This window comes from Tamandua tetradactyla, chromosome 3 (genome assembly GCF_023851605.1).
Source record: "Tamandua tetradactyla isolate mTamTet1 chromosome 3, mTamTet1.pri, whole genome shotgun sequence".
In the NCBI taxonomy this organism is placed as follows: domain Eukaryota; kingdom Metazoa; phylum Chordata; class Mammalia; order Pilosa; family Myrmecophagidae; genus Tamandua; species Tamandua tetradactyla.
Window position 1 is genome coordinate 146,904,010 of NC_135329.1, and position 24,457 is coordinate 146,928,466.

The 24,457-nt window shown below is 39.5% G+C and overlaps 1 protein-coding gene across 8 annotated transcripts in view; it reads right to left on the reverse strand.

Moving 5' to 3' along the window:
• Window positions 1–12,888: 12,888 nt before the first annotated feature.
• CHN1 (chimerin 1) overlaps window positions 12,889–24,457 on the reverse strand; it is a 211,851-nt gene continuing 200,282 nt past the window's right edge. For 2 of the 8 annotated variants that reach the window (XM_077154201.1, XM_077154197.1), the window contains 3 exons: window positions 21,995–22,132; window positions 15,042–15,147; window positions 12,891–13,731 (listed from right to left, as the gene is read on the reverse strand). In XM_077154201.1, the coding sequence (XP_077010316.1) occupies window positions 13,560–13,731; window positions 15,042–15,147; window positions 21,995–22,132 (416 nt within the window). In that variant the 3' untranslated portion in view covers window positions 12,891–13,559. Of the gene's footprint in view, window positions 13,732–15,041; window positions 15,148–20,354; window positions 20,409–21,994; window positions 22,133–24,457 lie in introns of those variants that run through there. The other 6 variants (XM_077154195.1, XM_077154196.1, XM_077154199.1 and 3 more) reach the window with 4 other exon arrangements.

Here is a 24,457-nt window from a genome sequence, read left to right on the forward strand (position 1 = left end):
GACCAGGCCATCAAAAGTTCTGGTACCCTGAAAGTTCTGAGAGGAAGGAGTCCAGTGAAGGCTCGTGTGGTCTGGCTGAGCTTGTGCGGGGCCTGTAGATGGCAAGCTGAGAAGAAAGGGAGTGAGAGAGGGTGTTGGGGTGCAGGAAAGGATGCCAGTGAAAGGCACAAGGACTCGTGGGCAGATGAGGAGAGGCTGGAGCGCCCTGCCTGCCTTGACGCTGAGGTTCCCATGGCTGAGCAGTGGAAGCCAAATATTGCTGGATCGACTGAGTAGCTAAGAAGATTGTGGAAAACCAGGAAGATAAATTGTGTCCCGCCCCATCTTGTTGCTAGTCTAGGTCTGATCACCAATCAATTTAGGGCCATCACCAGACACCTTAAGATCTAAACTGTCAGTAGAAAAAGATTAAATTCAAGAGACACGTAGAAATGCTGAGAGAGAAATAGATGTGCGAATGTGAGAGAACTATGAAAGAAATACAATCATGCTTATTGCCAAATTCCATCTTGAAACAATCCCTAACTGCCCCAGGGAACACATTCATCAAAAGTCCACAGGGGGGCAGGCCACGGTGGCTCAGCAGGCAAGAATACTTGCCTGCCATGCCAGAGGACCCGGGTTGGATTCCTGGTGCCTGCCCATGTAAAAAAAAAAAAAAAATTAAAATTAAAAAAAAAAAAAGTCCACAGGGACTCAATCCATCCCAGGTAATTTAGTCAGAGAATAAAAAAGTATTTGCAAAGTTCCCTTGGGAGACTGGGGGAAAGGAGGAAATATTAAACTTCCCCCCTCCCGGGAATTCCTCAAGAAGTGGGGACAATCAGTTCAATAAGCTGAGCCCTCAATCGTGGGGTTCACCCCTATGAAACTTATTCCTGCAAAAGAGTAGCTAAGCCAACTTATAATTACACCTGAGAGTCACCCCCAGAGAGCCTCTTTTGTTGCTCAAATGTGGCCTGTCTCTCTCTAAGCCAACTCGGCAGGTGAACCCACTGCCCTCCCCTCTAGACGTGGGACATGACTCCCAGGATGAGCTGGCACCTGACATCATGGGATTGAGAAAGTCTTTGTGACCAAAAGGGGGAAAAGAGAAATGAGACAAAATAAAGTTTCAGAGGCTGAGAGATCTCAAACAGAACCAAGAGATCACCCTGGAGGTTATTCTTATGTGTTATATAGATATCTAGTTTATGTTGCATTGGAGTGGTTGGAGGGAAGTACCTGAAACCGTTGAGCTGTGTTCCAGTAGCCTTGATTTTTGAAGACCATTATATAACTGTATGGCTTTTATGCTGTGTCTGTGTGATTGTGAAAACCTTGAGTCTGATGCTTCTTTTATCCAGGGTATGGACAGATGACTAAAAAGTGAGGACAAAAATAAATAAGTAAAGGGGAGTGGGGATAAGGGGTAAAAAAAATTGAATAGATTGCAATATATTAATGGTCAATGAGAGGAAGGGATAAGGGGTATGGGATAATATGAGTTTTTTCTTTTACTTTTTATTTCTTTTTCGGAGTGGTGCAAATGTTCTAAAAATGATCATGGCGATGAATACGCAACTATGTGATGATGTTGTGAGCCATTGGTTGTATACTTTGGACGGACTGTATGGTGTGTGAAGATATCTCAATAAAAATACTAAAAAAGAGGAAAGAAAAACTCCATAGGGGCTTAAAAAATTGTCCCTGTATGTTGAAATAGGCCAGGGGTGTGGAATCATTTGCTGAATATCAAGAAAGATAGAAAACAAGGAGAAAGTTCCTGAAAATTCAAGAATGAACAGAAAACTTGGTCCTCCTCTGGAGCTCCTAGGGGACCTGAGCTGTTTTCTGGCAACATCACGGAGCTGCCCCCACTGGCCGAGGGAGACCTGGTGCTTCTTGAGACACAGCCCTGCTTTCCGCTTCCTACATTTCTCCCTAAGCAAAGTTTGAATCCTAAGTAAACTCACCTTCAAAGAGCTTTTTTTCTTCTTCTTCCAATGTATGAAGTCACTCTCAAGGTATTTGGAAAAAAAAAAAGAATTAAAAACGAAAGACGCTGCAATACGTTTATAGATACATAATGGAAACTTTGCCTCTCACATAGCTTGAGCAGAAAACCTTGCATCCCTATGGCAACCAGATACTACTGTGACCATGCTTGCCTGCAAGGTCACCCACTCATTTGTAAGCAGGGATGCGCCTCACTCTTCAGCCTCATGGCAAACACACGGGGTCCAGATGATAGTACCCACTGTGGAGCTTTCACTATTCCAGAATGCTGGGCTGAGGGCTCTGTTCTAGTCTCTACGGGACGTTTCTGGAGACCCGTCTAACGTTGGGGCAGGAGACCACTCTTCTTGGACGTTGCTGGGAGAAGCAGGGGGCTTTCTAGCAGCCCATCCACCCTTAGAAATGCAGGACACTTGCAGCCTCCTCAGGGGGCCAGTGTTGGGATGAGTTGATGTGCTGCTGATAAGAAAGGCGTCATCGAGTAAAAATTCAAATAATTAGGTCCTTGATGTTTATTCCCTCAAACAGATATCATGACCTCTTTGTCACTTTCCATGCCACTTCCCCCTTTGAGCCTCAGAACAAGCACTTCTTTCAATTGCATGTTAGTACCCTTTTCAAATAGTTTGGAATGGCCACCCTACGAGAAGGCCACCTTTCGCTGTGCTGCCGAGATCCATGTCACAAATTCCCTACATAGTGGCAGAGCCCGTCCTCCCTGCTGTCACCCTCCCCTGCTGACCGAGGATTTTTCAAGTAACTGGTGGTCCTTGGACCCTGGCTCGTCAAACTTTTCATCCCTCCCCAGTGCAGTTTTTATAACCTGCAAGTCCTGTGTTTAAATGCCAAGCGGGAGGTTTTCTCCCACAACGTTGTGGAGCGCCACAGGCACTCTGAGACCTACCTGAGACCTAACTTAGTGTCTTCTGCCCATGGGATTATATTAGATTGGGCCAGCCTTTTGGTGTAAGGAAAACACACGGGGCAAAAAGGAACAAATCCATGTTCTCAGTGGTCATAGATTGCTTTTCTTTTACCTTTACCACTTTTTCTTGAGTTTGACCATGTACAAAATAAGGCAGAGGGAAGAGCTTCTTAGCAGGCTGAGTCTCTCTTCATCTTAGGCTAAAGCTGTCTGGGCCAGTCTTCTCCTTGGCCACCCCTGAGGCTGCTGCTGCTTCTTTTTTTTTTTTTTTTTTGTATGCTTTATGGTGAGGGTCACATTTCGTTGTTTTTCCATGTGAGTATCCCCTTAACTACAGCACCATTTGTTGAAATTTTTGTTGTTTTTGTTGTTGTTGTTGTTGTTTTGGGGGGAATGTGTGTGGGATTTGGGGAAGTACCTGGGATGAGGCTGCTGCTGCTGCTTTTTTTTTTGGCATGGGCGGGCTCTGGGAATTGAACCCGGATCTCCCGTATGGCAGGCGAGAACTCTACCACGCTACACCGCCCGAGGCTGCTTCCTGACAACCGCTGTAGTGATTGAGGAGCACCTAGCATTTATTCGTTGTGAGAGACCCTCAGACCCCTCTCCTCCCTTGCTTCTCCCCATCATTAGGTTGGACCAAGAAGAAAGTACCGTGGTTCATGGTCAGTAAACAGGGAAAAAGACATCGGCATAATGCAAACTTGGTTCATAGACCTGGAGCAGTGTGGATTTTGCAAACTGAAAAACCCTGACTTCCCTCTGCCGGTGGCCACCGCTATAAGCCGAGACACAGACAGCGAGCCAGGGGAATGCGATAACATCCAGGGAAGGGAGGGGCAGGGAGAGAGACCGAGACAGAGAGAGAGAGGGAGAGCCTAGAACCGGGCACTCTTAACTTCCTACTCATGGATTCATTTATGGTACATAGACCTGAAGGCCAGCCTGAGCGTTTTCAAGTAACTCCTGTTTTCTCCCTTTCTCCCTCCTCTCCTTCCTCCCTCTCTTCCTCCTTCCCTTTCTCCCTCCTCCTTCTCTCTCTTTCTAACTCAATGACGTGATGAATCTTCTTCCTCTTCACAGTTCTGTTTTGTCTTGTTATACCCAGTCAGAGCTCTACGGATTCAAGCCTGTCTTCAGAAGATGTTTCCTTTTAATCACTATAATTAATATCAATAGCAATTAAGTTTTTTTTTTTTTAGCAATTAAGTTTTAATGAGGACATATCAAGGAACACACGGGCAAAATGCTCCTTGGTAATTTGAATAACCTTGATTTTGTGAGGCCAGTTGTCCTCTTTCCTTGGCCACCTGTTCCAGTGTCCTGGATCCTGGAATTCTCTGATAATTTCTTAATTTCTTCTCCCAGACCTGTGACAGAACCGAGTGTTTGCAGAGTGGCAACAAGGAAATTAACGGTCTGATGGAGGCCTTCTCCCATGTTCTGAGCAGGCTGTGACGGTGCTAGGTGTGGATTTCCTCTGACCTTCCAGCATCACCATCTGGAATAGGAATTACCTGGTGAACATTCACTGCGCATCTCTGCAAAGCGCCGTGCCAGGCAGTCAGTGGGTTAGTGAGCGGCTTTTGGGATCCAGGTCAGAGGGCATTCTGGCTTCTACTCGGTCAAAGTAAATGGGTGCTTGTTTGTGGGTGCCTCAGCGAACAGGCCCTCTGTGGACCTTTGGGCCCTCTGTAGACAGACTGTTGGATCACAATAACTCCTCACTCAATAATAATGTGGAAAACCACCAAGACACACCTCTGCCGGGCTTCCAGCCCAGCGCAGAGGCCTGTGATGGTGGGATGAGGCCACTCCTGGTTGGGAATCCTGGTTGCCTTCTCACTCACAATTAACTTAGGGATGCCAGGGTTATACTTTATATGCCTTAGCATTCTTTTTATTTCTCATGAATCATTAATGGATTTACCTAAATTAGTGTTTCCAAAACTGTTGTGAAGAGGGAAAACGTTCTTGGAGAAATTAACAATTTACAGAAAAACAAGGCATTCCATGCACAAATTGCCAGTTTGTTTAATCTCCTAAAGTTTTTTTTTTAAACGCAGGACCTTTCAGAAGTTTTAATAGGCTAGCATGATTGTAATTTTCATGAAGTAGAATTTGGATATAGTTTCTTCCAAGTTTATTTGACCATGGAACCCTTTACTCTCAAAATAACTGTTGAACTCCCAATATATTACCAGATCATTTGCAAATAAAGCAAAACTAAGTTTATTGGCACTCAGTGTAGAAGGCGGAACACCACTGCATCTAAGAAGTGACTCAGAATGGGGATGTCAGAGCAGAATTTTGTAGGGATTTGGGGGTCTGAGCTCAAGCGGTTCAAGGCAGGTCTTTTCAGGGAGTGGAAGTTTAGGATTGGTGGACATAGCAAGGATCTTTTGATCTCTGGCATGGCAGGCAAGAACTCTGCCTGCTGAGCCACCGTGACCTGCCCCCTAACAAGGGTCTTGAAGGGAGTCTTTATAGGTACACTACCGTTTGATAAGCGAGCTGTTTGTCCAAGTGAACAGTCTGTTGTCTCAGATATATTAATCTCCAGGATATTCTGAAGCAAACAGTGAAGTTATTTTTTTTGGTATATAGTCTTTTCTTCTCTGGGCAAAGGTTTTCTGGAACAAACAACAAAGACATGTTGACATAAGTGGTCTCAGCTCTTAGGCCTGAGAGCTATGTTACATGGATGCAGGTGGATGTAGTTTTCAGCATAATTCACATTTCTTGCATTTTGGGAAATGCAGGTTGCATCAATGCAGTTGGAAATAAGAATCCTTCTGAAGTTAATTAACTTTAACATGACCTGCCTGTTGGAGTATCAGTGTCCTGGAGTTTAGGGCCTGCTGCGTAAAAATAACATTTCTGCTGTTTCCAGGGCACCTCTCTGGGCCGCCTAATTAGGATTTTTTTTAGTTATGAAGCATGTGTTCATCTGATTCTTTCTATTTGTGATTGCTGATTTTTATGAAATTCGTTAAAGCCCCATCTTTCCTGCTTTAACGTCTAATTTAGGTTAAGTTATGCAACGTGGGATAAAATTTAAATAAGTAAAGAAAGCGACTGAGAACAGTGTCAGGCTTAGGCAGAAACTGGAAGGTGACACTGAAGAGAAGCAGGGGTGGCCGACAGGAAATGACATCGGCAACCCTGGGGCTGAATTAAGTCTGCACATTGGTAACACATTCCAGTCACCTGGGGAGGTGCTGCCCAAGACCTTGGCCGCAGAGAGTTTTGTTTCATCAAACAAAACTGCAGTAGGGCCTAAGGTGATGAACAGCCTGGGTTGAGAAACCCTGGGCTAGAGTGCGACACTCAAGACCAGCAGCATCAGCGTCACCGAGAGCTTGTTAGAAATGAAAATTCTTGGGCTCTATCTGGGATTTCCTAATGCAGAGACTCCGGAAGTGAGGCCTACCAAACTGCTTTCTCAAATCCTCCAGGTGATTCTGAAGGGTGCTACAGTCTGCGACACGTGAGGGCCTGGGCCCCTCATCCTTGTGGCTGCATTTCATGCTCTCTCCTGATGCTGGGCTGCAGCCTCTGCTCCTCCTGGATTCCTGGGACAGAAATGCTGGGACTGATGTGTTTGAACTGAACCTTTTGTATGCCATATCAGCTGCTTTTCCCACAAAACTGGACACAAAAAACCCTGAAACAACCATACTTAACCAAATTATCCCGCATTATCCTGTATTTGCCTTAGTAAGGATGAAAACTAGCTTAGGGAAAGGTCCATCCATATGAAGAGGCAAAGGCATCCACTTATCCTGCCAGGATTCGATTCTCTGCATAGACAAGCCCAGGCTTGTGCCCAGGTAGGCCCTGAAGACACGTCAGCAGAAACCCACTGGTCTGAGATGCTTAATAACGCTGACAACCAAAAGTTATTTATTTATTTATTTTTACATGGGCAGGCACCGGGAATCGAACCCGGGTCCTCGGGCATGGCAGGCAAGCACTCTTACCTGCTGAGCCACCGTGGCCCGCCCTGCTTTTTATTTTTAAGGCCCATTCCGAGTTTATGGCATTTGACCTCCAGATGGTCCTTTTTTGCTAATACCCTCCACTGAGTCATTTCAATCCCTAGAACATTACCTCCTCTGCTTTTTTGTGCCTTACCACAGTTGCGATGGGCTGCTAAGTAGTTATGCTTCAGAACGAGAAAAAATAGCCCAAAGATTTCTAGCTTCACACGCTGATATTCTCTCCTGCGGTATAATTGTGGCTGTATTTGAAAATCAAATGAGATGCCCCACACTTCCCAGTGTTCACCAGAACTCCCCGAACTAGGCCAGCGACATGGCACCTCACCCTCCTGGAGGCTTTCTGTGCTATTGGGTTGAATGAGCAGAAAAGGAAGACGATTACAGTGTGAAATACGTATGGCTGAGAGACTATTAAACTAACAGCTCTTCAGCAGAAAAGAATACTCATAAGGCATAATTCTTTTTACAATAAATAGTGATGACTTATAGGTTTTTAGCTTTGCTCTGCCTTGACTTTTGGGTTCAATACGTGTAAATGTCAACTGAGTCAAGGTCCCTGTATGATACACAGGGTTAGAGAAACATAAATTTATTTAAAAAAGTATTCAGTGGTCTGTCTTAGCAGGATAATGGGTCAAACCTGACATGGACAAGCATTGTTTGAAAAGTTCGAGAAGCAATACAATGTAACTGTCACTAGTGTTTTAAAATTAGTCTATACCACCACTTCTTACAGCTATAAGTTTGGAGGGTTTTTTTTTTGTTTTTTTTTTAGGTCATGGTCCGGGAAACAAGTTCATTTTTTAAAATCATGTTCTGTCCCAAAGGTCTTTAGATTTAGACAATGGCCTGGGTCTATGCGCCATAACAGCTTGGGTTTTGCTAAGAATTTTGGCAGCATTTTAATCATAGTGACTATCTAATTTATAGTCCGTGTTATCTCATTCTCCCTATTAGACGGTGTTGAACCTATTTTGGTTTATTACTCTTTTTTTTTGGTATGCTATATGGTGGGGGTCACATTTCATTATTTTTCCACGTGGCTATCCTGTTATTGCAGCACCATTTGTTGAATTTTTTTGGGGGGAGTTGCGGAGAGTGCCTGGGCTGGGAATCAAACCTGGGTCTCCTGCAAGGCAGGCGAGAATTCTACCACTGAGCTACCCTTGCACTCCCTTTTGGTTTATGACTTTTTAAACTCTATTGATTCTATTACTAGAGCAGTCTAATTAGGGCCTTAAGGGAATGAATGCGACGTACAGCTGTATCACACTGAGGGTGGCTGGTGCCGGTGACATGCTCAACTTTGTCATTCTTATTAGTGCCAAAATAGTGTGTACTCTTCAGACCACTGAACTCTAGTTTTAATTCATGCTACCACATTCTCTTTGTTAATTTTGAAGGGATCCTCAGTTTTATTTTAATAAAAGTAAAATGTGAGGAGAATTTTGGTTCTAATGATCACAGCGCACATCACTGCATGTTTGGGCATATGCTTTTATCACTGGATTGTCTGATAAAGATGTGTAAAATGACAAAGAGAATGAAAACTTGATGATTCTATTGAATTTAATATATTAAATAAAAATATATAGTTATTTTGTATTTGTAGCTTAGCAGGGCATTAAAAGTACAAAAATTACGAAACAGATACAGATTTCTTCAACTATTGTATCAGATACACAGGTTTACAGTTCTGTTTTAGCCTTGTTGCACACAAACTCCCCAAATATAGGTTATTCATGTTCAAAAGGAAAAACAACCTTGTGATTTTTTAAAAATTGAGTGGTACATGTTATTAATTGCAATTAGCATTTGCTCTTACAAAAGGCAGTGATTATAGTGGACCATACTGTAATCTGCAGACTCATGGAATATGCAAATTTAAGTGTCAAGTGACCTCAAAAAATGAAAAGATAGAATTTACTAATAGTTCTTATCCTCTTTTATAGGAAAACCAGAAATAAGCCATTGTGGCAATAATTCATCAGTTAATTTTAAAGCTTCACATTATGCAAAAAAAGAAACCAAAAAACCCTGTTATATATGAGACAGTGACTTTGTGCTGAAATTTCGGCTATTTCTAAATGTTGTATATTATCTTGTAAATTAATATTTAAAGGTAGTTTTGTTCATACAGAAAGTTTGATTGCCAGGTTGGTTATAATACTTTATTCTAAAAATGAAATTATAAGCCAAATATGTTGGGCTAAATAGTTTTAGTTGTATAACGTTTGAATACATTCAATTCTTTTGAAAGTTTAAATAATTATTTAAAGAAAGCATAATGCTAATGGGGAAAAATCTGATGTTCTTCTATAATATGCTGCTGCTGAATACATATAGAAATACAGGGCATCATTTCCTTGTCTATGTGAAACTCTCTCATTTAGTAACAGTATATCGGTTAATATTTATAGTATAGGAAATTAAATGTATCAGTTTCCCTCCTTCGGTCTTCCCCAGCTGTATTATTGTCTTTGTGGAGTTGCCTAAGCATGAAAAAAAAATCCTATAATGGATTTTAATTATAAGATCATAGTGGTATATACCAAATAAAATTAAATACATATAATAAAAAAAGTATTGAAGCATTTGTTGAGAAGCACTTGTAACTTTAAAAAGGCAGAAAAATAGTGTCAAAACCAATAAATTTTTGACTCTGAAATAAAAGTATTAATGCAACCTTTATTGCTACAATTGGTAATTGGCCTTAGACAGGATTCAGTGTTTTAGTTATATCCTAATTTCAGATTCTATGAAGCCAAGGGAAAAAGGAAACTTGAGTTTTTTTCTTTATTTCTAGTTTAGGACATGTTAAGATCATCAGTGTCTTAGATAAGTGGTGAGACTCTTGGTTTGTCAGATTGAGATCATCAGTCGGTCCAGAATGACCAGCAATTGCGTGTGGAATTGGCTCAAATTAGGAATAGTGGGCTGGCAGCACCGTCACCTACTGTCGTCTGCTGAGGGGAGAACAGGGAGCAGCAGACCCATGGCCGAGAATGACAGGCTCTTTCATAGCAAGTAGCCTCATTCCAGACTCCAGATGACACACACCTAACCCAAAGGGGTGGGCAGCTACAGACTTAGGCTTTCTGATGCTTCCACATAAATTCAGGCTAGGTCTGTGTGCAGTCATTTTCATTTCATTTCCCCTTTCTCTAATGGTCAAATGCATGGTTAAGGGCACCTTGAAAGTATCAGGAGCTCACATTTCTTCAAAGAAAGGCAAATATAGACACGTTGTTTCATTCTGGCCTTCTGTCCACATCTCGTGTTGAGGCCCAGAGGCCATAACATGCTCAATGAGCAAAATCATGAAATTCAAGTCTGACCAGTTCACATTGACCCAGAAAGGTGCCTGAGGACCGAAACTGATCTTACTCCAAGGCCTAGCACAGCGCCTGCCATGAGTTGAGTACAAAGATGCTTGTGGAATGAGGCATGCAGAGGCACCAGGGATGCAATGCAATTTTTGGCTTTACTTGGAGAGATTATTCAAGTCAGACTAGGTACCTAAAATTGACAACGTATACTCTTCTTAGCCTTCTCCTACATTCCAATCAAGGGTCAGAATGATCCAGATGTTTTATTTTCACTTTTAAAATTTATCAAACTAGCAAAGTATTTAAAAATGGATAAATCAAAGCCTTTTATTAGAACTCCTCTTTTTCATTTTTTTCCCCATTGTCATCAACTATCTATAGATTTTTGATCAAATCACTTTAACACTAGGTGTCTTTTTGTAATTATTTAATAAGATTAAAAAAAACACACAAAAAACCCCATCCAGATGTTCAGTGAAAATGGGCTATGTATGTTTACATACATAATACATGATTATGATGTATGTAAAGGTCACTACTTCAGCTAACAAAAGGAAATGCCTTTCCTTTCACATTAATACTAAATAGACAAATGTGAATACCATGCAGTTGTTACAGGCAATTAAGTTATAAAGACTCTTAAAGATTTCCACAAGAAGTTAACTTGCAACTGACTAAAATAACCAGTTGGGAGAAGAATTTTGGATATTCTGATTTTTCAATGTCCTTTTTTTTTTTCTTTGAACTTGTTGATTTTTAAGTAGAATTTGCCAAAAATATAAAATTAGCTTTGGGGAGATAAATTCTAAAATATTTTATTATAAGTGAATGGTACTGGAACTCTGAACTAATTTATTCAGAGAACTTCCATTTGAGCTTATGGAATAAATTAGAAACATTTTGATAAATATGCTGTCCCACTAAAAGACATGTTTTTTAAACTCAAGTCAGTAAAGAACTTCCTCTAGACAGCTTGTATAACTAACTGGTATTAAAAACAAGCAAACAAAAACTGGAGAAGGGAGAATTTTTGATTTCCCAATAATTCTTTTCAAACTATATAAAAAATACTGAAAAGAGAACACACTATATTCAGGGCAATTATCTGTAGTGTTGCCAAATCTGTGGGTGATCATGGAGAGGTTAGTTGGCCTCTCCTCCCACCCCAAATGTGATAGATATACATGGAAACCTCTGCCTCATGATACAAGGTCATGACTTAAGAAATCTCCCATTGGTGATAGAAAGATACATAAGATTCTGGTAAGTGATTAAGCAAGAGCCTCCCCCAGCAGCAAGAAATTGCTTCTTCATTCCAAGGGAGTATCAACCAACAGCCTGTTTTCAGATGATGTAGCTGGTATTTGTATCTGCATGTCCAAAGAGTATTAACCACACACCCATCTGTTTAAAAAACGTTCCTTGTTGAGCTCCTAAACAACAACCTTGTCTGAAGACACATTCAAAACTGTATCTGAACATCTGCTTAATATTCATGATGACCAGGTTGGTGCAGTAGGGGGGAGGTTATTATTTCTAGAAGCATTGCTTCTGCTCCAGATATTCCTCTAATTCTAATAAATAATCAATGCCTTTTTCTTTTAGGAGAAAAATAGGATGATTACATTCTAACACACTGCATTCCTTTACAACTGCTTACCTCCTTCAAAAGGATTTTGTACAAATGAATTCGGCTATGAACATGTAGCAATTCAGAAGGTTTACTGAACACAGGGATAGGTTCATTTGATCAGATGTCTCTAGCAAATGTATTTCATTAGTCAAAAACACTGTCATAACGTTTAATGCCTTATAGTGGCCTCATTTTAAAGAAAACTTATATTTTATAGAAAACAAATGTCTGCATTTTATCAATCCATGTAGCCAATGTTGTCCAATGCAATGCATTTTTATAGGAGACTGTGGTTGAGAAGACAACTATGATGGAATTTCTCCACAAAAACTGCACTTTTCTGAACATAAACAATTAAAGCAAATCTTCAACTTCTTACTATACTCTAGGGGCAAAAAAGATGGAAAAACTCCCTATTTCTGTCAGTTCCCATTATCTTTGCGATAAACTTGAAAGTATCAAGGATTTAGATGGCAAAAACAGAAACGTGTCTGTATTCTACTTTTTAAAGAACTATAGCTCTGGAAGGACACTCATGCGAAAGACAAGGAAACAGACTCTGGGGTGTCGTCTGCTCAGAGCCACATGGGTGGCGCATACCCGGGCTTCCTGGCACGTAGCGCAGCCCACACCTTCCACAAAGGGGGTGTCAGTGTGCTATCTGGGCCTCATCTCTGGCAGTTTTGTCAGTTCAACTCCATGTAAACACCATACATTTCCAACAGATTAAATATTTAGAAAAAGTTACCCTTATTTTAGTTAGCCTATCTCTTCTGATGGCTCTACTATGACTGTGTCTTTTAATTCTAAGCAGTTTATAATCCTTATTTTAGGAGCTCACAACAAGATTTTCAATAGTAAGCAAAAGAGGTGAGAAGGAGTTCTCAGCATTAAATGAATGTCCAAAGACATTATTCCCAAGACTCTCAATAAGTAGGAAAAAAAGCTAAAAATATTTTCCATTTCTGAAAGTCAAATTTAATAAATTAATAAAGGTATGCCAAATGAAAATACAAAATTACAACTGAAGACCAATAAAAATTAAACAGAAAATGTTCTGTGTTGTATATTTTTTTATTGGTATAGATAACTTTAATTAAAGTAACAAATCTGAAAACACAGATTTTTGCTCTTGCTGGAAAGAAAGTACTGTTATAGAACTAAGAGAAACCAGAAATAAACCATTTGAGTAAAGTAGGCATATAATAAAGTCTACGGTGATGCAATAGCCAGAGGTACTGTATTATGCATTTGTGTGTGTGCTTGTGTATCAGAAACCAGTGACACAGAACCCAAAAGCAAAGTCACGACGGGTTTACTCTGCAAAACATGCTGAATTACAACCACAGACTATTCAGGACGAAGAGGCTGTGCAGGTTTGTTGTTTCCTTTGTATGGAGTTCCCTTGCCAAGAGGGGGCTAATCATGCAATAGCTTGAGTTTCTCTTAACATGATAAACACCCAGATTACTAGAACTGGAAAGCGTGTTTCACTGTGTTACAAGGACAGCTGAGCGGCACTACTAAAACAACAGAAAGATCCTTCATTTTAATCTGGTTATATGCCCAAATCTCAAACCAAGAAATAATTCAGCTATATAAGCCAATTAAATAACTATAAAACATTCCTTCATCTGTAAAACATTTCTTTTTTCCCTCAAATTAAAAATTTAAAATAAAATGTCTTCATTTTTGATAAGCAGCTCTACCACTAGTCTCTGATATCGTATATCATTCAATGCAGCCATTGCATCTAGTTCTGGAGATCTCATAAGGGTTGGGCCAAAAACAATTCCAAGGTTCTCTGCATTCATGAGATTCTCCTTTTCATGGAGGGTCACTCTGAAAAATACAAGTAAAGGAATAAATGACTTTGTGTAGGCCATTGGGTTTCTCATTGTGCTTGAGCACTAAAAAATCACAATCTATGATAAAGGTTTGTATCCACTCACAGTACATCAACTCTTCCATTAAGCTATTCCTCTGTACTTCTTAACTTCAAAGTATTGACTTTTATTAAAGCAAACGACATTAGTAAACAATCTAAACTTCCGGGACTCATGAGGTTCAAGCCTGAACTAATGTGTGAGCCAGATCTATTTGCGGATTCTTTTGCCACATCCTATAGCAGCAGAAGTTTGTGTACTTAGAGTAGAGAAGAGACCAGGCCATCTTAATTATTCTATCCTCCCTCCTGCTCCTTTATCCATCCTGTTTCCTGTAGAGTATTTCTGCAAGCTGAACATTTATTGAGTGCCCACGGAAAGAGTAGTAGAGATAGTAATAGGAAATGACTCAGAGTAAGTAACATCATCAGGGAGAATAAGTGTTCATATTCCTTTTAGCTAGAGCAATAGTACAGAGACTATAGTTTGAGATTTATTCCTTTGTTTTAGTGTAGATTGCTTAACTGTACCCAAATAGGAGCAAACTGGAATCTACAAGTGAAGTTATAAGCATTTAAACAAAGGTTTTAGCTTACAGTGCTTTTAAAGAGAGAAAACATGCAAACACCTATTAAAAAAATGACATATTCATTTTTGGGAAATTTGTGCATTATAAAAATGTTAGACTCTTCCTAGTGTGGTGAGATCTAATCTGCTATTCCAAATAAAAACCCTTTTGGCATACAAAATAGATGTCAAATTTTGTTCTTTTTTGTTTCTGATTAGTCACATAATTGAAAAAAAAGCCTTTTATTTTGAATTAATTTCAAACTTACAGGAAAGTTGTAAAAATAATATAAAACCTATATAGAGAATGCCAATATACCTCCTGCCTCCACATTACCCAGATCCACCAATTTTAACATTTTATCACATTTGCTGTATCATTCTATTTGTCCATCTACCGATCTGTCTCCCTGTTTTTTATAATTTTTGAGTAGAATGTACATCATGCTCCTTGAACACACAATACTTCTATGTACATTTCCTAAGAACAAGGATAATAAATCATTTACTCTTTCTTTCACCTTTTGCTTCATTTTATTCTTAAAATTTGCACATGTGGGTGCATGGGTGGTTCAGTGGTAGAATGCCTGCCTTCCATGTGGGAGACCCAGGTTCGATGCCCAGACCATACACCCAAAAAAGGAAAAAGAAAATCTGTACACAGCACAACAGGTTTATGGTACAAAGTCTGTAACTTGCCTCTTGAGGTGCGCCATGAGATACCGAAGCGTTTCGCAGTGGGCAGGTGGCAGTAGTTTTAGTGCTTCATGAAGGGTTTCCAATTGCTCATCAGGATCCATAATTTCTGAAATAGCAAGTTGAATATCAAGGGAAAAACGTTAAGAGACTACCCGTATAAATGGTTCATTTAATTCTCCTCTTGTGTGATTTTCTAAAACTGGTAAGAAATATTCTCACAGATCTTTGTGAACTTTGGAAAATCATTTTAAGTTTTAAGTCTCAGGTTTTTAAAGGCTCTTAGTTTCAGTTTGGCAGCACCATTCATTTGGACTTTTGGGGGTAGCATCCAGTTTTCTCACTTGAGTGTTTTGGAATCTGGTTACTTTGGAAATTGGACATTAGATATATAAGTTATAACTATAAAAATCCACTCATGTACATACAGATCAAAACTTCTATATCCAAATGAGATCACCCTAGGAAATGGCTTATTCTAATGATGTTTCACTGTTCAAAATATTTTGAAAATTCCCTTTTAGTGATGATGTAAAATCCATATCACCCCTTCTTTCCCCCCAAAGATGTTACTGTACATTTATGCTTCTTCCCTTTTAAACCAAGAAATGTACCACCCAACATTACTCCATTTGACCACTAGCTGATAAAAGAGTTATCTTTTAATTACATTGGGTTTAAAAAAAAATCAAATAAAGCACAGAAAGTTTCTACTGCTTAGGATATTTAGGAGAATGAACTGCAGACTTTGAAGGAAATTCCAAATGTTTATTGCATGATGACAGTTTCTCTGAAATAAGTACAACTCTTCTAAAGGTGGAAGCTTTGAAGGGGATCATCTTTGTCTGGCTATTTTAGTTCTGCTGTATTGGCCAAAAATCCAGCCATATTCCTTTGAGGAACAGATTACAGTCAGTCCATCAATCAATCCCAGAACCAGAAATAATAGACATCTTTGGAATTCTGTGCTCTCTAAAAAAGTACCTTATCACATTCCTATTTTTACCCAAATGTCAAGAAGATGGGTGCCTTTAAATGTCTGGTTTTAGGGCAGTCATTGCAACTGGGCCCCTTAGTGCTGAGCCCTAATAAAGAATTGCCTGAAGCTTATATCTGACCAGAATGACCACTAATCATGATCTTTCTAATGTATACTTATACAACAAATCAAATCAATGGCAATATGTTGGAGTCAGATCAACACTGGCCCAAAATGAATGTGAATGTTTCTAATGCTGGTGAAACACACAGAGATGAAAAAATTTAAGATAAATTTCAGAATGTGAGCAATGCCTGTAACTTTTTAATTCAAAGAAACTTTGACCATTATACAATCTCGTCCAAAGCTTCCTCACATTCCTAGTTCATTTCCTTGCAGTAAACAATGTATTAATTGTCTTTTGTCATGATACATAATTCACGGTCTTTGGACCTTGGGGGCCTTTAAAGAGTGCCAATTCATAACACAGTAATGCCATCTCAGATACTGAAATTCAATCATTCAATTGCTAGAATTCCACTTACCATCTCCTGGGTTTTTACCACAGAACTAATTAATTTGAATTTATACCATTCTAGAAACTGAAGAAAGAGTAATTTAGTTTCCCCTTAACTTTCACCATTAATTTTAGGAGGGAGAGCCTGAGATAGTATGAAGTTAAAAATAGTGTTGGCAGACTAGCAAACAAACAAAATTCCCTGCACTTGGGGAGTTTATCTTCTACTGGAGGGTATACTGGGTTGAATTAAGTCACCCCACAAAATATGATCAAGTCCTAACCTCCGGTACCTGTGAAGTGTGATCTTATTTGAAACTAGGATCTTTGCAGGTGTGATCACATTAAGCTGAGTCGGGGTGTGCCCTCAAACCAGTATCACTGTGATCTTGTAAAAAGAGGGAAATCTGGACACAGAAACACGTTGGGAAAAGGCCATGTGACGATGGAGGTAGAGAATGATGCTTCAAACCAGCCAAGAAATGACAAGGATTGCCAGCAACTACCAGAAGCTCAGAGAGAGGCATGGAACAGATTCACCCTCAGAGCCTATAGAAGAAACCAACCTTAGGGACATCTTGATTTGGGATTTCTAGGCTCTAGAAGTGTGAGAGATTACATTTGCAGTTTTAAGCCACTCAGTTTGTGTTACTTTGTTATGGCAGTCCTAGGAAACTAATACTAAGGGTGACAGAAAATAAACAATGAATATAATAGAAGAAAGCAAATCATGTATTAGAATGAAGCAAATGTTATGGAAAAAAGCTGCAGATAAGAAACATTGAAAGGGCTGAAAGTGAAAGTTTTTTTCTTATTAGTTTTTCTTTTTTTGTGGGGGGGGTTGCATTTTTAAATTGGGTGGGTGGGATAGGGCTCAATGAGAAGGTCTCCAGCAACGAGCAATGAGCGTAAAGGAATGAGTCAGATGGAAATCTAGAAGTAGATGGTTCCTGCAGAACAGCTTCGTAAAGACCCCGAGGGGAGAATATGCCTCAAATGTTTGAAGAAGAGCGAGGAGCTAAGTGTGGCTGAACAAGTGTGAGTAAAGAGGAGAGTAGCAGAGGATGTCAAAAAGATAACTCCATCGTGTTAGGCACTGTAGCCTATTCCAAGGATTTAGTGTTTACTCTGAGAGAAGTGGGAAGGTTTTAAACAAAGAAGTGTCATGAACTGTCATACATTTTTCACAATATCTCTTCCCTGGCTGCCATGCTGAAAATAGACCATAGAAAGGCAAGAATAAAAGCAGAAAGACCATTCTAGGAATTATTTAAAAATCCAGACAAGGGAATGACAGTAGTTTAGCCAGTAGTAGCAGTGAAAATGATGAGGGTTGTTGGAATTGGGGTCTATTTTGAAGGCAGAATCTACAGGATTCCTTGATGAGGGATACATGAGAAGGGAGGACTCAAGAACGATCTATGATTTGGGCTCACACAACTGAGAATATGAACCCTACGTGGACTCTGATGGGAAAGACTGTGTGTGAAAGAGATTTGGTAGGAAGATCAGGAGTTCTGTTTGAGCTGTCTATCAGACAGTCAAATGAACAGGCTGATGGTGGATTAATCTGGTGTTCAGAGAGCAGTCTGGAGATATAAATGAATATACTGATATCGAAAGTGAGAGAGAAGCTTTCCTGATGTCATTTCTTCTTTTCTTCCATTAACAGAGGTAAGAATCACCCATTACTAATTCCACCACAGCATAATTTAAGAGGAAGATAGATAGAACAGAAGGTATCCAAGGATGAATGGTCATGGGTAATGCAAAATCCCACAACAGTCATGATGATAAGGGGACTGAGAACCATGTCAGAAGAGGCCTTAGGGAGAAGGATGATTTTATCAAGTGTTTTCAAATATATGAAAATCTTGTACATGGAAGAAGATAACACCAGGACCACTCTCAATGGGAGGAAGTTAAAAGCGGTCCCATTTCTGTTGTGCACAAGCAAGGTTTTACCACATTACAATTGTCCACTAGTAGCCTGGCTGCCAATGGAAGCAGTGATCTTGTGGTTACTGGATGTTTCAAGAAAAATGTCTTATAGGAGGATGTCTAGCATCATGGCCCCCTAAAGAAGTGAAAAAACTCTTAAGATTCTATAGTTTCTGACATAAAATTGGAAGTTTACTCATCCAACATATATGTATCGAGCACCTATTAAGTAAGTGAGGGACTATCACAGGTACTGTGGGGGAACAGACCTGAGTGAGAGAACTCTCACCATTAAGGGGATTACAGTCTAGTAGGGAGGACAAGACATGATTACAACCTCCCAGTATGAAGGAGAGAGACGGTGAAAGAGGTCTAGATGAAGTACAATGGGAACAGAGAGGAGAAAGATGGTCTTGAGATGAGAGGTCCAGAGAAGAAGAAGATATGGACATGAGAAGTATCTGGAAGGATCTGAGAGTTTGGGCATTGTGCGGGTAGGGAATAAACACGCTGAAGCTGTATCAAGATCTAATAAAAGTTCTTTTAAAACTTGTATTGTTAATTTATTATAGGGAAATGCAAACACAAGAAGAAATACAGTTTAGCTAAGCAAAAGGGGTAAATCGGTGGCAAGTTTCATTCCCAGATTTCTCTCCTCTTCAGAAAATTTTAACCTGCTTGGGACAAAGAATCCTAGGATTTATTCGTAGAGTTTCTCTGACTCACTCAACATCACACACTAACTGAGTCATGTAGTTTTTCTAAGTTCTTCTGGTAAACGAGCTTTCATACTCCTTGACAAAGGGAAGATTTCCTACAGTGAGTACTATTTGAGAGCTCACCTTTTGTGGTGTCATTTTCATTGTAGTTGGGAAGCATCCATTAGTGCTGGGTCTCTGAGCAGGCCCTGTGGGAAGCACCTGTCTCTAGACCTTCACATTCTAGGGCAGCAATTTCTTCACAAGTGGAGAAAGGCAGAAAAGAAGAAGGGGTGGGTAGACCAAGATTTCAAGGTGAGCTCCTAAGGGAGTTTCCAGAGGATTAGGAAGATCTTTAAGCCTTTAGACGGGATGATCTCACCTCTTCCACCTCCTGTATCCCTTTTTCATTTCCTGCAGCCATGCCCTTCCAGATTTCAAGCTGCAGGTTCTCTTCTAAGCAAGGCTGTTTAACAGCTGAGCTCAAAATAGCTTTTGCAGGAGAAAGCTTTAAGATGAACCTTGATTTTTTTGTTGGCAAGGATGGTCTTGGCAGAGCTTCCAAGACCTTTAAGAACACAACCCTAATTCTTTTAGGGGCTGTGAGAGAAAAAAGCCTAAGAGCAACTATACCAGCAGGGACCATTTAACTTCATTCTTCATTTGGAAGGGGTTCCTCCCTTACCCTCTTCCTTCTCTAAGTAAGTCTTTTGTTCCCTTCCATCAGGTGAGCCAGGCAGTGTGGCAGTGGAGAAAGCAAGAGGTTTAAAGTTAGACAGACACGGGTATGAACACCAGTGCCACCTCCTCTAGTGATATGAACTTGGACAGTCTATTTATACCTTGTAACATCTCTTCTTCTCTAAAATGATATCACAGACGTAAGATACATAGCATGATTCCTGGTACCAAGTATATACTCTATAAATATTTAGCTTCTCCTTCTCTCATCTTTCTTATTTCACCTTTTTAAGAGAATGTCAGTATCTACACTTCCAAAGAATGAAGAAGATTTGACTATTAGTAAGATTCATGTATGATGATACAGTCTTCTACAATTATATCAATACCAAACACGTACACTTAATGCTTATATTATATAAGAGGATTATGCCAAGTTTTTGGTGTCATAGAAATTATACATCAAAATAGTTGAAATTATAAGAAGTAGGAATTTCTACCTTGATTTAGAGAAGTTTCTTATGATGTGGCTTCAAGAACTCTTCAGATAACCCCTGAACAATGACAAATGGTTTGAAGGTGAATAAAAGGGGAGATTTTCTTCAGCAAAATAAGGTGAATGTGGGGAAAGAAGGACAGGTAATTTGGGAGTATGGAGGAAGAGGCCTTCCAATCCAACAATAAGGGCTTGGACTTTTAACTAAACAGGGTAGTTGTACAGAGTTCAGGGCCTGGGTTTTGAATGCTTGTTCTGTCCTGTGATAACTGCGTGCTCTTGACTTAGGCAAAGAACTCAAGTTTCAGTTTTACTCCCAAGCGATATGAGGATAGGAATGACCATCCAGTTCATCTCTCAGTGTTGTCCTGGGGATCAAAGCCGACTGGTTACCTCTCTCTGGAGGAACCTTTGTCCCACAAACAAGAACCTGTAAACTCCCTCAAGATTGCCAAGATTGGCACTGAATTAATCCCAGGATGAGAGGAACTAAATTCTTATGGTTAGGAACGAAGAATCTTTCATGCTGTCTACGTGACACATCATAAAAAAATCAGCGTAATTCTCACAGCTGTTCTCTACATGAGAGCTTGAGCTGAATGGCAAGAGACCAGGGTTACACTGAACAACAAAAATTCTCAACTAAAGCTCTGAAGGGGAAATGAAATATCAGAACAAAGAAAGTTTGTACTTCCTGAAATTTCAAAATCAAAAAGCAAATTAGTGTTACTAAGGAAGTGAGGCTATTATTTAAAGATCAAGCAACATATGGCTTTTTGTTTTCTTGTTGTTTTGCATGGGCAGGCACCAAGAATCAAACCCGGGTCTCTGGCATGGCAGGTAAGAACTCTCTGCCTGCTGAGCCACCATGGCCCGCCCAACATATGGCTTTATGCTAAGAATTGCAATCCAACATATGGTTTTAAAATGAGAAAAGGAAAATGACAGAAATAGTCTAGTGTTTCTAAAAAAAGAGTATTGCCAACACTTAAAATCTATTAAGAATTCCTTCCTTTAAAAAAAAGAAGTGTGAATTACAGGTATGATTTTTAGAGCATAAATAAAACTTGATAAATGGGCCTTTGCTTCTCATTTTCATCTCAACTAGAATTTAAAAAGTAACTTATTGATCTAAAACAGCACTCCTTAAAGTTTGATCTATGAACCAGTGCCAGAGTGCCAACTGTCTGTTATTGGTCTGCTGCAGAATAAATACCAAGGTTGAGAGTAAGAAATTGGAAACTTTTACAGCAGAATCTGACAGAGTAATTTTTATATTCATTGAATCTAAATAACAAAAATTGGTTTTGTGTTTTATAAGTTTTTGTTTTCATGTTATTTTTCTAGTAATTCATTTTTATTTACAAAAGCACTGGTCCATATCTGAGAAGCAGTGGTCTGAGTCTTAGTTTGGAAAATGAGGTCTAGCCCATTACAGAAAAACTTCTGATGGTACAAGTAGTAAATAACCTCTGTTAGAGGAGAGTGTCTGCAAAATTTGTGCAAGTACATTAACCATGATGAGAGGCAAAGGGGAAATATGTCATAAAGTACTTTGAGATACTCAGCAGGGTAAACAGGAAAAGTGGTTACGCGGAGGAGGCTGTCCGTCAGGCTGTTTGGAGCGCGGGCGTGCATACTTACTAGCAGACTCTATAAACTTAGGGTAGGCATCGTATGTGATGAGTGGAATTGGCAAATCCCTGAAGTACAGTTTAAGTGCACCCGTAATAATGTTGATATCTTCATACATATTCACAGAAATATCTGCTTTTTCACCATCTTTTAATGTTAAAAGAAACAAAAATAAATAACTGGACCCAGAACACTGTTTAAAAAAAAAAAACACATTTGTGGATACAATCAGTTTTTTAAAATTAATAATGTTCCAGTTTTTAACATTGAATTCAGGATGCTAAATGATATATATTAATGATAAATTTTTAGTGGAAAAGCACAATCTATTTTTCAAAGCATCTATTCTGAAGTTACTGATTTTTCCAAACTTAATTATGGAGGGGGAAGTGGGAAAGGAGTAAGGACAAAGGAAGTATCTCTCAATTTCATGGCTACTTGAGAAGTCCCAGGGGAACCATGCAGGCTTGCTTTTTTAAAATAAACATAAAGACTGTGAAAACTAACAACAGAGGCAATTTCAATTTACAAAAGATCCCCAGCACAAAAGGCTGTCTTTTTTACACGCCAGGCTCTTACATACATTTAAACTTTGCTGAATTCTAGGGTGGGGGTGGGGGAGTAGAGAAAAGTAATAAAACAAAGCAAAAAAAGTTTAGAGTTGAAATAACAAGAAAAGATGAAATTATAACATGGAGGAGTATTTTAGAGGTGCTGACTCCGAAGACTTCCAAGCAAAGCTGGGTTTCGGAGTGGCCCCTTCTTTGTCCCCCTGCATTTAGTAGTTAAAATATCTACATTTTCATCTATTAGAAATTTAATTAGTGTCTTCTCTGAGCTAGATCTTATGCTAGATGTATTTCATTTGGCTTATGAATGATTTTTATGGATTAAAAAGCAGTCGTTTTTAAAATGCAAATATTTCCCCTATCAGACACACACCTCAAAGTGTGAATTAGATCATCAGGGTCTGGATTTCACACTGGGGTTGAAAACAGATGCAGTGGCAGTACAAGTTGGGATAGAGTGCTTTCTGGAAGGAAAAGTTGAAGTAGATTGTTTCAATGGGGAACCTCAGAAAAGCTTGTAGGTGCTGGGGGCCTAAGGAACTGAGGAAGGGAATGGGGGAGCAGTAAGGAAAGTAGAAGAATGACCTGTATTCAGGAAAGAGAAAGGGTAAGTTTTCTTCACTTTGACTACCTGGCTCTCGTTTCCAACACCAATTAGTTATTTTTCTAGGAGGATCCAGATTTACATATCCTGTCCCACTATAGGCTATATTGTCTAGTTTTTGGTTTGGAAAATACAGTTCCCATCAGTATAGTTCAGTTCTTGATGGGTTTAACAGGATTTGGAAGTTGATCTGGGAACCCAATGCCATTCAGATAATTTATTCAATGGTAAGATGCTGTATTCATTATATCTCAGTCCACTTTTCTTTTATGTACTATTCTCCAAGCTACAGTACCTATCCTGTGCCTAGTCTGGGTCTGCCACAGGGCCTTTGGACATATCCTTTCATTTCCAGGGTCTTTACATATCCTGTTTCTCTGCTACTCAAACCATATACAGGCAAATCCTATGTATCCTTTAAGATTTAGCTTAAATATTTCTTCTTCAGGGAGGCCTGTTCTGATCTCCAACATCCCCCCTGCCCAGACTAGTTAACTTCTCCAGTCGTTATTAGTTTCCTTTATGACATGTATTAAAGTGTATTAAGTAACCATTGTGTGATTACTTATTGTGAGCCTTCCATGAGTGCAAGGACCAAGTATATGGGTAAAGGCTGTATCTAAAGTAAAGAGCATGACTACTAGCACATAGTAGCTACTTAACAAATATTTTTGAATTAATGACTCAGTGGAAAATACATTTACAAAAGCTAGCAGACTAAAAGATCACACTCTGAAACTTACTATGTACATTATTATTAAATTGGTTCTTTTTTGGAGGGAGGTGCTGGGTCTCCTGCATGGGAGGTGAGAATTCTACCACTTAAACTACCCTGAAACGAGCTTTTTAATAAGAATTTATACTTCCTTCAGTCTACTTTATGCACACAGTTTTGTTTTTTTTGCATGGGCAGGTAACCAGGAATCGAACCCGGGTCTCCAGCATGGCAGGCAAGAACTCTGCCTGCTGAGCCACCGTGGCCTGCCCTCTTCAGTCTACTTTAAAATAGTATCAACACATTCTGGTTTTATACATTTTATATTATACAGTAATTTAAAAATATTGTTAAAACATTTTTATGTATCTAAAATAATAAAAACACCATGAAGTATCAATACAATCTGTAAGATTTTTCTTCCCTGGTTGTTTTATAATTTGTGGCTCTTGACTCTTAACCAGATGGAGGCTCTTCTGGGGATTTTATTTGCTTTGACCTTCACGTGGACCTTTCACTATTGTGGTTACATAAATACCTGTTGTTCCACCAGAAGATAAAACGCAGCAAAGATGTAATGGCAT